The sequence below is a fragment of the Alligator mississippiensis genome, chromosome 1 (assembly GCF_030867095.1).
Source record: "Alligator mississippiensis isolate rAllMis1 chromosome 1, rAllMis1, whole genome shotgun sequence".
In the NCBI taxonomy this organism is placed as follows: domain Eukaryota; kingdom Metazoa; phylum Chordata; order Crocodylia; family Alligatoridae; genus Alligator; species Alligator mississippiensis.
Window position 1 is genome coordinate 176,137,767 of NC_081824.1, and position 18,173 is coordinate 176,155,939.

At 42.5% G+C, this 18,173-nt stretch overlaps 1 protein-coding gene across 1 annotated transcript in view; it reads left to right on the plus strand.

Moving 5' to 3' along the window:
- The first annotated feature begins 3,969 nt into the window (after positions 1 to 3,969).
- The window catches only part of PPP1CB (protein phosphatase 1 catalytic subunit beta), a 53,988-nt gene continuing 39,784 nt past the window's right edge, over positions 3,970 to 18,173 (plus strand). Inside the window, exon 1 of the mRNA XM_059717157.1 lies at positions 3,970 to 4,248. Within this exon, the coding sequence (XP_059573140.1) occupies positions 4,197 to 4,248 (52 nt within the window). The 5' untranslated portion in view covers positions 3,970 to 4,196. The remainder of the gene's footprint in view (positions 4,249 to 18,173) is intronic.

Sequence of the window (18,173 nt, forward strand, 5' to 3'; positions counted from 1 at the left end):
TTGCTGCAAGTGGCTTTTCATGTCTTCCTGGTCAATGAGAATGTTGCTTTAAGTCCAAATGCAGCATTTCTTTCTGTTTTGTGGGAGATGATGAGCCTAATTACTGTATGTACTGAGTTAATTCCACTGATTTAATGCAATCACCCCATTATAAAACAATTATAATACAAGAGTAGAAAATCAAACCCAATGTACTTAACTGAGCTTTTCAAGAACGCATATATATTAGCTATTTGGTTTAGCACATGATATGGCGTTAATATAAAAAGGAAGATGCATGAAAAGAGAGTTTGTAACTGAAATCAAGAAAATAAAAAAGCAAGGGATTTCCCCATGCACCTATCTTCAGTCTTTGTTGTGGGTTCTCTGTTGCAGCATCTCTGCTTGTCCTGTCCTTTGATTTTTCTGGCATTCCACTGAAACATTGAAGAAACATTTTAAAGGGCCTACTATATAAAGCTATCACAATTTGGGTTTTGTTCAATGTACCTTTTAGGTTTGTTGGCTTTCGGATTTTTGTACTGTTGGGCTCTTTGTACCACTGTGTCACAATGTGACATCTCTATCCTGTTGTCATACAATGGCCTATTACCAAGCAACATCATCATGTCACAGCTTAATGTCATGATAGCTTAAACCATGGGAGTCAAATGCACCCAGTCTCATGGGCCAGAGTATGGGCGTGGGGCCAGCCTGCATGCTGGATTAGCCCCACAGACTGGTCCCATGTGCTGGATCCAGCTCTCATGGCTGGTCTAGTGCAGCCTCTGCATGCAGCATACACCATGTGTACTGCTTGTAATGCAAACACTAGCTCCAGACCTGCATGCTGCATGCACACACCTCCTGGTCCTGTGTGCAGCATGCAGTACGTGGGGCTGGTCTGGCATGCCTGCTACACACTGGACACAGTGCTGGTCTGGGGCATATGCCACATGTGGTGCCCACACCAACCCAGTCCTATGGGCCAGATTCAGCATGCAGGGTTGGTTTGCGTCCCCATACCGACTGGCCCTGGATCTAGTGTGGAGGGCTGGTCCAACACAGATGCTGCATGTAGTGCGCATCCCAGACCAGCCCCATTCTATGTGCAGCCCATGCCAGACAGGCTGTGTACCACATGTGGCTTGCAAGGCCAATTCCAGTGCATACTGCATTGTAGCAGGAAGCACTGCAGGCCAAATGATCCAGCTTCATGGCCTGGATCCAGCCCATGAGCTGTGTCTTTGACATCCCTGGCCTAAACTAACATTCAAGGAAGTTTAGTAGCGTGAATTGCAAAGGGGACAAAAAGTGCAACCTCTGGTAGCACATCTACTGCATTTGGTAGCCATGAACCAGTTAAAAAAAAAAAAAAAAAAAAAAAAAAAAAAAAAAAGAAAGCTAAATAATCAGGCTTTCTAACTCTCAGCAAAAAATGAACAAAGATTTCCAAGTGTCATTTAGCCCCCAATGTTAACATAAAGGTCTAAAAAAGAGTTTGTATATGCATATATGCTTTCAGCAGATGAGCTGAAATGACATTTTATTATCTGCCGTTTGCTAATGGGAATAAAAAGTCAAACTTTGAGTCTTTTTATAATTCTGAATCCTCTTGTTTTAGTATACTCAGCAAAAATACATCCTCCTCCTACATATCAAAAGAGCCTCTCCTCATGTTAGTGTTTGGGCACCCCAACATAGTCTCCCACCTATTCATCACCTTGCCTTAAGGATGTTTCTTAAAATGTTGCTCAGACTTGCTTTTCCCTGATCATGATGTGAAAACTGATTCCTGAAGATTTCTTAAGATAACATGACTTTTCTGGTTGGTGTGTATTGATGGAAAAATTCAAATGTAAGTTCCTAGAGACATCTAGTCTGATTCTATATTTAGTCATCTAAATAGTGACTTGATATTTCTACCCAGGAGAACTTTTACAATTTTTTTTCTCCAATGCCTGATGAAGGATGTTTGTGCCCAAAAGCTTGCAATTAAATAATTTTTTTTTTTTACAAAAATCTGGTTGGTCTAATAAAAGATATCATCTCTACTACAAGTCCTGATTGATATTTCTAGATAATTTACAGTTTACTCAGCACCAGAAAAAATAACTACTGTTCAGCTGGCTATATGTAGATGAGCATGTTATGTCTCTTTTCATGAGAAGAGTTTAACTGCTACTTTTAAAAGCATTTTTCTGCCCATGCAAGTAAGCACTTGTTGGCATGTGCATATACTTAAATGGTTTTCAAGAATGAATCTTGAAAAATATTTCAGGAATGGAAAAAGAATATAGTGTTTAAAGGTCCTATTCACACTGCAGCCCAGACCTTTCTGATTAGGCTATAGATTTTGACAACTGTGTTAATCATTGGTTTAGTGATTAGCTTGGCATTCCAGCATTAACAACTTTTTTACAACAAACTATGAGCTTTGACAGGTGCAGGAGGAAGGGTGCACCTGTCAATAAGCAGCCTGTTGGGGGTCTAACATTTTCAACCCTTACGCTTTGAGGCAACTTCTGTTTAATTATAAGGAGAAATTCTCACGCAGTGACATTTTTAGGGGCTGAGGTACTAAGGAAAGCACCAAAAATCCCTTGCACCGCATAAAGCAGCTGAATGTGAGCTTCCACCACACCAATCATGTAAGGGTGAATTTACCTCGCATATAACACATTTTTGGTATAAAAAGGTCATCGCATAGGAGTGAATTCGCACATGGAGAACCTGTATAAAGCAGGGGAAACCTGTAGTGTGGTTCTCTGCACTAGATCAGGTATATCAGGCTGGGGCAGCACAGGGCTGGATCAGGGTACCTGTGGGCTGGCCCTATGCCACTCATCTGGCTGACTGAAAGGTTGCGCACCCCTGCATGTATGACAGGGGCAGGCAATTATTTTGGGCGGAGGGCCGCTTACTGAGTTTTGGTAAGCCATTGAGGGCCACATGACAGGCAACCAGGGGCAGATAAATATTAATTTTCTAATTTTTTTAGGGGCCCCGTGGGCCCGATAGAATGGCCTGGTGGGCTGCGTTCAGCCCACATTTTGCCCACTCCTGGTGTCTAATGTGTGCGTGAACACACAGCCAATTTCTGCACTTCAGCCAAACCAGCAGTGCGGTGTACTGGGATAAAATGCATGCCCACAGGACTGGCCCCATCCAGGACATGCAACTTATCCAAACAGCTCCTTCAGCATGTGGAGCTGTCAGGGCTGTGCCACGAACAGTCACCGAATTGACCTGTTCCCACCATTTTTAAGGCATCTAATAGCAGCCCTTCAACAGCGACTTCCCATTCCTCTTTTCTGGCCCACCTGAAGGGAACACAAGTAGCCCGCAGGATGCACAGACGTGGTGCCAGCTCAAAGGATCAGGTCAGGGGAGTACCACTGAGCTGCCAGGCAGCATAACCTCGCCCTGCGTGGCATCACATCGGGGTGCTGCAGTGCGAACAGGAGGCAGCAAACAGGGCTCACACTGTGTTATGCACTGACACTACTATTTGTGCACTCGGCCCGCGGGCAGAGCAGAGGGCTGCCCCGCCCCGCTCAGGCCCGCCTGCTACCGAGAAAAAAAAGCAAAGCCGCACACGCATGCGCACTCATCCTAGTACCGCAAGCGCAGCAGCCCGCCACGCCTGCGCAGTCGGCCCTCAAGCAAAGCGGGGAAGAGGGGGGGGGAGCAGAAAAAAAAACCCTCCGCGCCTGCGCAGTCGGCTCCGAAGCGGGAAAACAGGTGGTCAGGGAAAAGCCCTCTGCGCTTGCGCAGTCGGCCCTCAAGCTTAGCGGGAGGAGGGTTGGAAAAAAAAAAAGGAGCCCTCTGCACCTGCGCAGTTGGCCCTCAAGCGAGGCAGCCGCGAGACAGGGAGGGAAGAGCCCCCTCCCCTGCGGCTGCGCATTTCTGGGAGTGCCTGGAGCAAAGCAGCCGCGGCAAGAGACGCGGGAGGGGGTTTTGCGGCGCATGCGCAGAGGCGGCCTCTGAGGCGGGGAGGAGGGGCGGCTGTCTCTCTCTCTCTCTCTCTCTCTCTCTCTCTCTCTCTCTCTCTCTCTCTCTCTCTTCCGCCCCCATTCCGCGGCGAGGGCGCGAGCCGGGCACAGTCGGGGGCAGCGCGGGAGCAGTCGGGCGGCCGTTGGTTGCGCGGGGCGGGGGGAAGCCGCGTTCGCCGAGGCCTCTCCACCCCGCCCGGCGCCGAGTCGGCTGGACACAAAATGGCGGACGGGGAGCTGAACGTGGACAGCCTCATCACCCGCCTGCTGGAAGGTGAGCCCCCCCCTCCCCAGCGCCCCCTTTTCCCTCCCCCCGCTGGGGCGGGGCTGCGAATCCCCTCTTTCCTCCCCGCCACACCTGGGGGGCAGTGTGTGTGCGGGCGGGGGGCAGTTCCTCAGGGAGATGGGGGGGGGGGCGCGGGGGACCTCGGTGCATGAGGGAATAAATCCTCCTGGAGATGGTGGGAAATTTGTTGCTGTCTTCTCCTTTGCCGAGGGGGACCTCCTTGTGCCCTGAGTATTCTCAGGGCTGGGTGAACGTCCAAGTATATGCCTAGGGCCCTAAGTGAGGAAGGGGCCTGCTTGTGCTTCTTCTATACCTATTATAATTCTGGAGTGGGAAAATTAAAAAGTAATATACACAGTATTAAGAAGGGGCCCACGAATGTGTTTGTGTAGGGTCCACTAAAGGGTTAAATCCAGGCCCCAAACATCCTTGTTGTAAAGCTTCCCCCTGTTGGGGTGGGGGGGTCTTGCCTTACACCCTGCCACCCACCTGCAAGAATAGGCCACTGGGGCAGAGGGGTTGGGTGCACGGTTGCACAGGGATGGGCAGTGAATAGGAGTTGCGGCAAGGCTGCCAGGGGTGTTGGTTCTGCCTTGGAGAACACGTAATGCCAGTAGTTTCCCTCTGCCTGAAGAAGGGTGTTTGTGCCCAAAAGCTTGCAAAGAACAATTTTTCAACTATTTAGTTGGTCTAAAAAAAGATATATTACACTTACCCAAAGGACCACGTCTGCCTATGTCCTTAGACCAACACGGCTACAGTCAACAACCACAGAATTTAAGATGTATGCAATAGTAAATTCTTCATAACATATTTTTAATTAAATACTTATAAATCTCATGTGTCCATTATATGTAAATGCAAAACGAATTGGACATAAGTTTCTTTGCAAGTGGTTTTAGTCTGATGCCACGGACTAGGTAGCTGTACATCCAGCAGGTAAAAGATCTGGACTTTGTACTATGAGCCCCTGGGCTGTAATCTGTGCCCCGTCCTGTTGGGGCTGACGGGGGGGGGGCTGTGCCAGGTTGTTGTCTGACTTCATAATGAGTAAACAGTGAAAATCTGGGGTGCTGATAGATGGAGAGCGTGCGCCTGGCCACAAGAGGGTTGTTGGGGGTAGTTCTGCTAATATGTTTGTGCTTAGTGTATTGTTGCAGGAGGCATTTCAAATGCTTGTATTTGTCCTTCGGTGGAGTGTAAATATTTGTTGGCTGGGCAGATGACAACTTACCTTTTGAGTTGCTTGAAATCTAAGAATGTTTATCAAGTAAGATTTTCTGTACAGGCCCCTTTGTGACCACTTAACATGCACTTTCCAGCATAAGCTCCATTTTCAGGGATTAAAGACTTTCCGGCCTGCATATATACATCTTCCATACATAGGGGCACTGGTAAATTTTGTCCAGGGTAGTAATCTATTTTTTTTCTAGTTTGCTTATTTGTATTCCTATTTAATTGATACAGTTTATTAAAATATTGTAGAACCACTTTTTAAGCACTTGGTTGTCTCGTTTTTCTTAGCTATCATTTATCTTAATAAAGTAAACCATGAAACTCCATGTATACAGTAGCTGCTTTCCAAAGAAAGTGCATATCCATATTTAAAATAGTTGGTAAGACGTAGTGTTTCCAGGGGTTTCATATAACAACTAAACAAGATCATAGCCATCCTAGGTTTGGACCAGTCTAGACTGTAGTAAGCAAATTTGTGTTAAAAATGGCAGTGTATTTGTTTGAAAACTATTACATTTTTAAAGACAAATTTGTTCAAATGTGTGTTGTGCTGTTTGTAGGTAGTCAGTGTTTTCTGAAGCTGTTTTTAAGTTTGATTTACTTAATTTAAATTATGCAAAAAAGGTAAGGAAAACCTGTCTGGCTTGTAGCAGTAAGAGTTCTTCCTCTCCTCCTCCCCCCCCCCCCCATTTTTGTTACCATACTGCTAACCAGGGGTTCTTTTAAGTTTCTTCCTTGCTTCAGAAAGAGAATCTGTCCTGAGAATTTGTCACGGTATCATCTTTAGCTTTTAAAATTACTTGGTGTGGGTGAGGATTTTTTTTCTTACATTTCTGTTTTACACTTTCTGTGCTACCAGTATGCCATAAGATGAGTAACAGTTTGAGTAACGGCATCTTAACTCAGAGGTTTCTTTTATGTAATCAAAGATGCTTACTAAGTTTACAGTTTAGTATGGTGTTGCTGGGTAGTGCTCTTTCTTTCTCTCTCTCTCTTTTTTTTTTTTTTAAGTATCAGTGTAAAATGTGTTTTGAGTGGGGGGAAAAATGGTTTGTTAAATTGCTCTTCGGCTGAAATGTTTTTTGACAGATCTTCATTTTTTTTAATAGGTTTAACTTGTAAACACAGAGTTTTAAAGTTTCTTTTTATCTGTCTAAAGGGAGGGTGTTTTATATGGCAGCTGAATTTACAGCCCTGTCAAAACCCATTTGCATTAGACATATCAAAAAGATGGTCTTTGCCTCAGAACTCCGTGTAGCTTCAGGCTGTACACTTACTGGTTGAAGTCTGTTGTAGTTTTTTTATGCCCTGTCACAAATGTTAAAAAAACCCATGTCTTACCAATGTACTTCTGTTAGCAAGAGCCCCAGTAGATGCAGTTTTGCTAGCAAGAATAGTTATGTAGTTTGCTCAGTATAATTTGCATTTCCAATAGAAGCAGCGAGGATTTTTTGGGGGGGTGAGATCTTTTTATTTGACTGACTGCATGGAATAGATTTAGACAGTTTTTCAAAGGGATTCTTCAGGTCCAGAGTGTCCTGCTTAAGCTGTATTGGCATATGTGAGTGCAGACAAAGCCTCCGTGTTAACCCAGTTGCATTGACCTGATTGTTTTTAACACAACTTTAGCTAAACGTTCTCTAGACTGAGCATAAAACAACAGTGTTTGATCTCGATCTTAATTTTTTCCAGTTCTAGATAGTGCTAGACTACCAAACCTGTTACAGATCAGCAGTCCCAGAATGGCTGCTGCATGTGGTGCAGATTCTGGACCAGCTGGGACAAGTGCTGCATGCCACGTAGTGACAGATCCTGGGTGGCTGGATTGGGTGCTGTCTTCAGCACACATCCTGCCCTTTTGAGGCTGGCTTGGTGGTAAATGAACAGGCTTCATGAGCTGGATCTGACCCCTGTGCTATATATCTTTGACACCCCTTGCTTTACAAAAATTGTCTTTTTGAGCCAGAAGTACAGTTGAGGTCATGGACAAATGGACAGTTATACAGTAAAAGCTCTGTTACAACATCCACGGGGAATGGGGGATGCCGGTTAATCAAATATGCCAGTTATCTGAGAGTTATACTGGGCGAGAGATTCAGTGATAAAGTCGCAATACAGCATAAGCACAATGTGATCACAATGGTGGATGTTTACAATTGAGACTGCCACTAGTGACACCGCTGGGCAGCGTCCTGAAGCTTCTGTAAACAACAGATCTACAAGAAGCACACGGCAAGATGCCGGATGGCTATCAGAATTTTTCTGGATACGTGAAGGAAGATTTGTATTGCTGTCTTCAATAGAGCATTCCGGATGGTAAAGTGCTGGATCACACAATTTTACTGTACCTGTTTTGTGCGAGTGCAGAGCAAATGAGATTTGTTAAAATATGCATCTAAAAATGCACAGTAAAAAAGGGTTTGGAAATGGAAGTAATTTCAAATGCTTGTCCTAATCCTAGTAACAAGACTTGGGTAATAATGTCAGTATGGTTTTTAGTTGGTTTGGTTTGGTTTGGTTTGGTTTGGTTTTGTTGGTGGTTTTTTGTGAAACTTTTTAAGCTTTGTATAATTAGCATTATATAACAAATGGTGTTTTGTTCTTCTGAAAGTTGACATGGAAGCTTTTATGTACAAAGCAACACTGATATTCCAAAAAGTCTTGAAGTGACCCACTAAAATTAGATGAGAACTGTAAATGTATAAGGGGCAAAGAGAGAACTTACTTGCAACCAGCTAGAGCTGAAACCTCTTTCTCTTCCAGCTATTTGATAGCGCTAACTTCTGTCTCTAGTGACCTGAGATACTATTTCAAATAATCAGTGGTTCCTCTAACAAGGTAAAAACTATGCCACTGTTTTTTGGAGTGGAGGCTTTTAAATTCAGTTACCCTGATATAGTCAGCCCTGCTACCACTAACTTGTGTGAATTCTTGTCAGTCAGAACTTTGAATTTTAAATAGACATGGTGCACTGCCCTCACATGCTTGCAGTGATGCAGAAAGCTACATGACAAGAATGCACATTTTATTGTGTAATGGTGTCTGTTCCCACAAAATACTAAGCATCTTGAGCTAGAGTAGGAATTGGTTGGAGAGATGGGTAACTTGCAGGAAATATTCTAATGTTTTCAAAATGAAAGCCTGGAGTTTAATTCAAAATTACATCCCCCCCCGCCCCCCTTCAATATTGGAAAAGCTATTAACTGTTTCTTCATTTTGGAGTGTCATTTCTCCCCACTTAGTATTTAAATGCAATGCAGTTGCAAGTTTTGAGCTCTGTTCTAGTACACTAAATAGATAAATGTTTCTCAGCTCTTTCACACTCAAGGCATCCTTTGTTAGATCTAACGCACCCCTTGAAAAATGTTCTGCCTCTTAACTTTTACTCATTTCTTGACTACAGAAAAATGAGCGTGCAATTCTTGTGTTGCCAAGAATTCAAACACCAAAACAGACCAGAATATTTTTCTGACACTAGATTCCTATAAAAATCTCTGGGTTTATCTTGTGACTCATGAGTAGGTGTTTGCACATGTAACACTGCTAATATTGGACAGCACCTCACGGCCCTTTACAAATATCTTGCAGCTCTCTGGTTGAGAATCACTCGAGTAAATCTTCATAGATGTTGGAAGGAAGGACAGTCCAAAAAGAAGAAAAGCAGAACTAGAGGGTTCATTACAAGGTTACATAAATAGGACTATGTAATTCTGCAAGGAATAAATGTGGAGACTGAAATGAATCCAGAGATGAAGTATCACAGGAAAAACTGAGTTGAAGAAAATGTACAAATGATTATAAGAAGGAATAAAAGGGAAACAGACGTTGAAAGTGGACTGTTTTACAGGCACTGTCAGGAGGTTCGGTAGTTTATTGAAGTGAATTTGGGGAGGGACACAGTAATATTGGATTTTAAGCAAAAGAGCACTTAAATGATAGACCACCTTACTGTTAGCCCTCTAAATACAGCAGGCATTTTAACTGGTGGTGAAGGAAAAATGTACTAAAAACTTGGGTCAGTCAAATGGATGGAATCAAACAGAATCTGAATACTAACTTTGCATAGCTTATATAATCTTTGATATGCAGAGAGAATTTTTTTACTTGAATTCTTCAGCTGTTTCACATTCAGAAAGCACAGCTAAATTTTAACACTGATAATGAAAAACTGTATTTTAGTCACCATAATTAAACATGTTTGTTTTAAAATCTTAACTGCTTGGGGTTTTTTTAGTTTAAGTGATTTTTTTTTTTTTGCCAATTGTGGTTAGGTAATTTATTAAGAAGAAAAAGGCACGTTTGTTAGTACTGTGTTCTTACATTCAAGCTTACTGTATTTGGCTGTTGTTTAGTGAGGTCAGATTTTTTTTTTCCTTCCATGCCAAGTTTTAATATGGAAAAAAATGTAATCTTTTTAACTACAACCCATAGGGCATCAGCAATGCAATGCTGAACATCTTCAGAATTAAGAGCAAGAAGAACTTCTTAAGCCAGTCAGAATGCTTTTGTTATACAGTTTCACATGTTGCTAAGGTAGACGGATATCTCTTTTGCATTTTAACAAACCCTGCAGCACTATTGACCAATGGTAACCTTTGCATGAAGCTTCTTATATTTCCATTACTTAACATTTTTCTGAACTTCTGCGGCCTTCTTGCAGTTACCTGAGAAATGAAAGTACCACAGGGGAATATCTTTATCAAATCTTTGGGGATGTTAGTTGTAGCTGTGTTGGTCTAAGACAGCCGTTCCCAAAGCGGTGCCCGTGGGCGCTGTGGCAGCACCCAAGGTTTATTTTAAGTGCCCGTGTGCATTTTCACAATCAGTAAAAATCATTATTCCAACAAAAAATGCTGTCGTATTGGCACCCACTGCTTTTTCTTTTAAATTTGAATGTGCCCTTGAGCGCACAAACGTTGGGAACCCCTGGTCTAAGGGAATAGGTAGACAAGGTTCTTTGGGTAAATGTGATTGATATATTTTATTAGACCACCTAAATCATTGAAAAACTTGTTCTTGGCAAGCTTTCAGGTACAAACATCCTTCTTCAGGCGGATAGAGAGTTTCCCTATGCCTGAAGAAGGGTGTTTGTGCCCGCAAGCTTGCAAAGAACAATTTTTCCAACTATTTAGTTAGTCTAATAAAAAGCATCCCACTTACCCAAAGAACCTTGTCTGCCTCTATCAAATCTTGGCCTTTATTTAAATGGACACATGACATAACTTCTCCTTAATTGTCTTAAACCTAGATAAGTAGTTTTCTTCCCTAATTTGTATTTTTTTAACTTTCACTTTGACTATATTATAGTCTCTCCCATACTCTGAGAAAGTAGTGTGAATTGAGCCTTCATTTAAAAACTTTGAATGTTACCATATTTTTATATTTTCATGAAATAGCTTAATCTTTATACTTTTTGGATAAAAAATTGTCTTGTTTGGCAACTTGTAAAACTGAGGAGGGGGTGGGTGGGGTTTTGGTGCTTTCGGTCTTGTTATCATATTACTTGTAAGGTAGAAGCCAGACAGTGTAACACCGCTAAGCTAAAAACTGGACAGGCATTTGGATTTAAGTCTCATCTCCAAAACCCCAGACCTTCACCCGATGAATAAACCCAGTGTCCCACATTAAGTATCTGTAAAGTATTTAGAATTAACACTTTGCTTTGAAACAGTTGTGGTTAATTTGAGTTAATTGCCATTTAAGTCTTGTATACAAATAGTTTTCCCACCCCTGTTTTGATGCAAATCTCCAACTAATCTACTGTTGGTCTAAGAGAGAGGTCTTTGTTACAGGGTAATTTGGGTGGCTCCTAGAGTTCTTAACCCCTGGATTGTCTGCACCTTAAAATGGTTTCAAGCACTTGACAAAGTTATGCCACTTCATGGCAGGATTATCTCTGACTCCCCACCTTCTACCCAGTTTCTGTTCTGTTTAGGGTGTGGCCATTCCCCATACATGTGCTGCCCAAGTTGAAGTCATCCAGTATTCCAGGATCTGTTTTCACCTTGTTCCCCCCCCTTAGCCTGTCCTGGCTCAACAGCCCTTTAGTGGCAGCTCACAGCCACAGCTCCTAGTCCTGCCCCTGCTCACCAGGCCTCCAGTGGCAAGTCACAACAGTGCAGGTACGGGACATATCAGAGAAAGTTTATAGTCTAGGGCAGTGGTTCCCAAACTCTGACAGATTGCGCACCACCAATATAAAATGATACAACCTTAAGTACCGCCAGCAAATTTTTGTCATATAAAGTAACTAATTAATCTGTTAACATGTACCACGAACAGGTTGTCTGCGTACCACTGGTGGTACCCATACCACAGATTGGGGACTACTAGACTAAGGGTATGACTGCTACAAATGCCAGGCTAGTGCCAACATGGGTCAACATTTGTGCAGCTCATAGTGTAAGGTAGGGGTGGGCAAAATGCGGCCTGCCAGGCCACTCTACCTGGCCCGTGGGGCCCCTAAAAAATTTAGAAAATGAATGTTTATCTGCTCTTGGCTGCTTGTCATGCGGCCCTCGATGGCTTGTCAAAACTCAGTAAGCAGTCTTCCGCCCAAAATAATTGCCCACCCCTGGAGGTGTAACAAGACCCAAACTCATCGAGAGAGTCATGGGCTTTCCTAGGCTACAGCCTCCTTTGTCAGATACTATGAAGTAGGCTGACTTTATCTATCTGATGAAGGAAACTATAGTATATGAAAGCTCATACCTCTCTGAATGAGTTGTTTTTTGTTTTTTTTTTTAAGGTACCACATTGCCTTGACTTCTGCTGAACTTATGACTAGCACAGGGAGCTGCTTCTTTCAACTCATTTTAAGCCTGCCTAAGAACAATCTAACAAAGAGCAAACCCTAAGAGTAAAGAGTTTGCCTCTAAAAACAGAAATTTCAGGTGTAAAGAATCTATCTTTTAAGTATCTTTTGATCATTTTAAATCCTTGAATCTTGTATGGAAGACTAAAGCATAATTATATTATCTTGACTCTTCCATTAACCTGGTTATAACTTTATTGCTTATAAGTTAAAATGCAGATGTTTTACCCAAATAAGTCCAGTATGGCTGTGTGAAATTTGTTTACTATTCACTTTTCATGGAGGGAAAAAAGAAATGGTCAAGATCCTACTTGGCAACTTTGCCTCATGCCTCAAACACTTGCTCAAAAACCCAGGCACCTATCAGGTTATATAGAGGACATACACATTGAACTAAAGCTTTTATTTCTTTTTCTTCAAGGAAGCTTTACCCTTTCCCTTCAAAATATGAATCTAATTGAAACCCAAAATGTTGCAACAACACAGCCATTCCTTAGTAGTGTCACTGTAAGCTTTGAGAAGAACCTTCTGGGTTCCCGTGAAATAAAGTACATGGACCACTTGAAATAACTGTCTAACACATGTTGATGCGGCTGAAGCGTGGAATATGATTGTGGTAAGTTTAGCATACATTTGGTCTGTAAACATTGGTGTTTTGGGACTTGTACACTGGCTCTGCCCCATACATGAAATTCAGTGGTATAGCAGTTGAGACGCACATATGTGTGTATATATATATATATATTTAACTATTAGCACACACCCACACACTATTTACTGCAAGATGATCTTAAATACAAATGCCAGTCTGGCCCGGATTGGATGCCTATCCCTGCTTCAGTTGTGGAGTTCCTGTTTGATGTCAAACAATCTCTTAAACTGAACAGCCTACAAATAGCTACTGATGGTATGCATATACAGTGCAAGCTAGCTCCAAAACAAGTGCTTTGTAGACAAAACCTAACTCTTCCTCATTAAAATGAATATAATACAATCTCTTTGCCCCAGGAATTTTGTGAAGGCAAGCTTTATTAACATTTATGAAGTGTTTGCCTATGACCGTGAGGAACTTCATACTTCTTGGGCACCTGTACACGAGCAGCGAGGCTGGTCTGCCCTGCTGTAATTCCAGTGCATCAGAGCAGACTTGGTTAATTGAGTTTTCTGGAGCGTGGTAATTACTGGACTCAAGCAGCCTCCAGCATCTTGTGTATTAGCGTCCCCGTACTTAAAAATGGTGGCAGGGGCGTTCGATCTAAAGCTCAAACGAGGTTTAGATAAAGCGCTCCTGCTGCCATTTTTAAGCAAGGGGATGCTGATGCTCACAACATCTTGTGTGTGTAATTGCAGTGGCTCTTGTAGCTTTCTAATTAAAGCCCTCCTCTTTCCCCCTACTCCTGGAGTATATATGTATAAACACCTCTTGAGGGTTAGTTGTTCCGTATTCAGAATTGGGTTTGAATGTTGTGCAGTAAACAAAGAGTTGGGGTATTAAAAAAAAAAAAAAAAAGTGGAAAAAATTAAATAGAAATTGGAGCAGGGCGGGAATGAAATAGGACAAGTGGCAAAAAGACAAAGTATTCTTTCTTGTTTGGATTAGAAATTGACTCGATTTTCAAGTTTAATTTAGAAGAGAATGCATTCCCCTCCTCCCCCAGTACAAACTGATAACTAAAGATAAGAACCTTCAGCTGCTATTGTGCTTTCAAAACTTCACAGGCGAATCCAAGAAAAGACTGAAGGGGTTAACTGACTAAATTAAACTGCATTGAGGAAAAAATGACGTGTCATTTTAATTTCATATACAAAATACTACAAGTAGAAAAGTCAGGACTGTAGCGGGTCCTGTTTTATATGCAAGGTTGACAAATAACTAGAGCAGTTCATGCACTTTTTTGAGGGAGGAGGTAGAGTATACATCAGAACAATGCAATAAATGTCTACTTGGTTACCCATCTTGTACTCTAAATACTAGATTTAAAATAGAAGGCTTGTTTGAATCCAGCCCTGAACATAATAGGGTTCACATGACTCCTAAAAAGAAAGGAGTGGAAAGTACATGACCCTCTGAATTGTATAGCTGCAGTGAGAAGATAACCTTTGGAGGTATAAAACCTCAGACAGTAAATGAATAACTAGATTTGTTCATATTCAGTTTTCAAATCCATTCTAGACTTAGGAGAGTTGAGTTGCATGTACTGAATGCATTCCAGCAAAAGGGATAGTTAAGTTGTTAATGACAACAAAACATTTTCAGAATTCAGTGACTTCTGTGACAAGTAAACTGGAGGTGCCTTCTGCAAAACTTGATGCTTGTGTTCTGAAGCATGTCTTGAGGAAAGAGGCTAAAGGTTAGACAGTGTAGAAATCTAAATAGCATTAACACTGCAGAAAACCTGAAATCTTTTAAGATCCAGGGTGCCAGTGGACAGAATATTTCATTCTTAACGCCATCCATAAACTGTTCAGGATCATGGCAGACAGGTGGCTTAAAGTGACTGTGGAGGTTCTGTTAAGAGATCAGTGTCAAACTCTAACTGTATCCACAGAGAAGGCAGGGTAGGGGGGCACTTTCAGTAGACTAACTGAATTGGAGATGCATACATTATCATGAGCCACATCTGATGATGCTCGTGAAAACTTATGCATCTTGGTTAAGTTAGTCTCTTGAAGGTGCACCTCTACTTTGTGTGATGCCTAACTTCAGACTAACATAGCAACCTACCTCTCTGTATCTAGAAAGAAATGCTAGAAAATTTCTTCCAGAGAACAAAGTTGAGTAATTGGTAACTCTCCTGTTCCATGAATGGGGCCATACAAAAAAGAAGCAAGGGCCAAGAGATTTTTAAAAAAAGCAAGATCAAAGACTGGCTGTCTTGAGGTGGTGGTGTGTTTCTTCCTCCCCATCCCTTTTCCACTCTTCCCCCCACTCTTGTTTTGTTGTTGTTGCCCGAGCCTACTGCTGCACTCCAGGGAGTGAGCTTGGAGATAAGGACTTTATTATTATTCCTCGCTAAAGCTTGGTCATAAATGTGGGAAGAAAACACTTGAGTTCTCACTGTTTAGGACTTACTCTAAGAGAACACTTACAAAGCCTCTGTGGATGCAGAGACCCATCTCAGATTGGCTGCCAACCAATCACATATGCTGTGTTGGCTATATCTTTCTAAGACTGGGATGTAAGCATAATGCCAGTGGTCACTTCTAACACCTCATTTTTCCTCCAGCCCTTCCTTGTCTCTTGCTCTAACTTTTTTTTGTCATTTTCTTAGGGGCAGAAGCCTTTTTTTTATTTTTTTTGTCTAAGTCCCTTATACCTGTATGGCTCTGTTAGTAACAACAGGAGCTTTGCCAATTCCCAAAGGACCTTTGTAATAAAACCGCTCTTGATTTACAGAGTCATCATATGTAAAATATCGAACAATTATTTTTGTATGTCTAGCTCTGAGGCACATCTCTGTTTACAGCTGGGAAATAAAAACCACTTTCAGAAATAGGTTGCTTTCCAAGTGTCAGTGGAGGCTTTTCTGCAAGCTTCTAATTTAGGAAACAGTTGCAATATTTGTAGCATACACAGTGGTTACCTAGTCAGCTGCTTTTTAATAGGTTTGCAGCTTGTAAGTATTTCAAGACACTTGTATTCTTGATTTAGTTATTCTGTCTGCTTTTAGTTTATTTTTTGAGACTTTGGTGGGACATCTAAATAAAAACATTCCTGGCTGTATCACAAATACTCTCACTGTCATTTTGGTACAGCAGGGTGTCAAACTCACTTGATTTTGCAGTCTGGATCTGGCCCATAAGGCTTTTCTCAGCTTCTCCCACAGCAGCTGTGTTAGCGTGGTGAACACAAGGGGACTAATGCTGACACCATTCATCCCCCTGCCACTGATTTGTGTCCTCAGTGGTGATCACAAACCAAAAAGTTTTGAGGCAGCGTAGGTGGCATTAACCCCTCTGGGTGCTGGTCTCACTGACTCAGCAGCAGCTGTGAGACGCCTTGCAGTCTGAATCTAGTAATGGGTCTGCTGGCCCACAGGCTTGTGTGTTCAACACCCCTGTGGTACAGTATTGACCTAAAATGTTACTGGTAACATCAGTCTATCACTAAGTAAAATATGACATTAGCATGTCTGTACTGATGCACTTACTAGTTAGGTCAGGTTACAGGGGGACATCTTACCTTGGCATCCATGGTAGCACAGAACTCCTTCCTGTGCCAGGTCCTGCCCGCTGGACTCCAGAGGCAGCTCCTGCCTGGAGTTGGTCCGGTTGTGGGTGCAGAATTCTGGGGTTGCCCCCCATGTCATGTATGCTTCTCTTCCCTGCCCCCATATGTGCCTGGAGGGAGCTGTTCCCCACCACACTGCCAGGCTGCCATGTGTATGTGTGGGCATGCCCGTGTCACCCCCTGTGACCTGCTCTCCCCAGCCTCTAGCAGCCTCTTGCAAGCTAGAACTCTGCCAGCCTACAAAAGGAAAGCTTTTATTGATGATTAAAGTGCTGGGACTTTTGAAGTTTTATTTCCTAGGAGTTGCCTCTGTCTGCAGTAAGTTGTGCCACTCTAATTCTTTCTAGTGAACTTGCCCTGGGAATGTGTGAGAATGGCACATGAATTCTTTTACTACTTAAGTAGCTTAGTCTATGATCAAATCTCAAAGGGGTGCATTGATAGCTTGTGCAAAAGCAGCACCCTGACTTTATCAAGTGCCGTAGGAAAGGCTTGCTAGGTCAGATGTAGACTACCAACACTTTATCTGTGGATAGAAGCAGAGTTGGAACAACAGAGGAGAGCCAGAGTTAACTCCTATAACAAAAGCCAGTCCTTAGGTGCATCATTTCCCTTATTCTGTTGAGATATATATACACACACGCGTATAATCCATAGCAGAAATACTTGGGCCCACTTGCTGACAAACTATTAAAGAGCGTCCCCAGAGTACAGTATGATGATACCAAACTGTTAATCTGCATCATGGTCATTTTATTCAGTTGTAACAGGCCTCCAAGTCTATTCTCAACATGGAAATGTGTTGGAGGACTACTAGTAAGGAGGCGTGTGCTATCCTGGTTTCGGTTGGAGCAAATGCTTTCCAGAATGCTTTCACAATTTCCCCTTTCCCCCCTCCGCATGCACGCATACACTGGATGCTAGCATGGGAAGGTAATGGGATGGGGAAATTTTCTGACTTTATATTCTTGAATCAAATACGAACTTATGTTCAAATCCTCTGCATGGGATGGGACGTACACGTTTTTATGCTTCAGAATCCTTCGTAGCTGTAATGGACACCCAAATAAACTAACAGTAAATCCATTTAATCTACAGAGGAGCAAATATATTGGAATCCAGGTCTTTCAATACTGTATTTACTTAATACGTTATCCACCCTTCCCCCCCCCCAATAGCCCTCAAACTGGGGTGCATGTTTTCAGGGAGAAAAATGTTGTTGTTTTTTTCTTGCCAAAATGGAGGTGTCCATATGCTGAAATTGCTGTTGGACACTTTCTCTCTTCTCCCCTCCTGCACGTAGCCAGGGAGTCCTGTCCTCAGCATTACTTGCCTTCTTGCAGCTGCAAAGCTACAGGTTTAAAACCCTGTCAGAGCCTGTGCCAAACTGGGACATGTCAGCTTTGCTACTCAGCCAAAAGCTGCCACTAATTTGGCAATGGCTTTGACAAGGTTAACACTGTAGCTGTGCAGCTGCTAGAGGTTTAATGAAGCTGATTACAGGCCTACCCCCCTTCTGTATGCTATCAGCATTCAGCCTTGGCAACCCTGTGCTGTGGAAGCTTTTCTCTTTGTCTTACTTTCCCAAAACAAGGTGTGTGTCTTGGGGGGTGGGATATGCAAGAAAATACA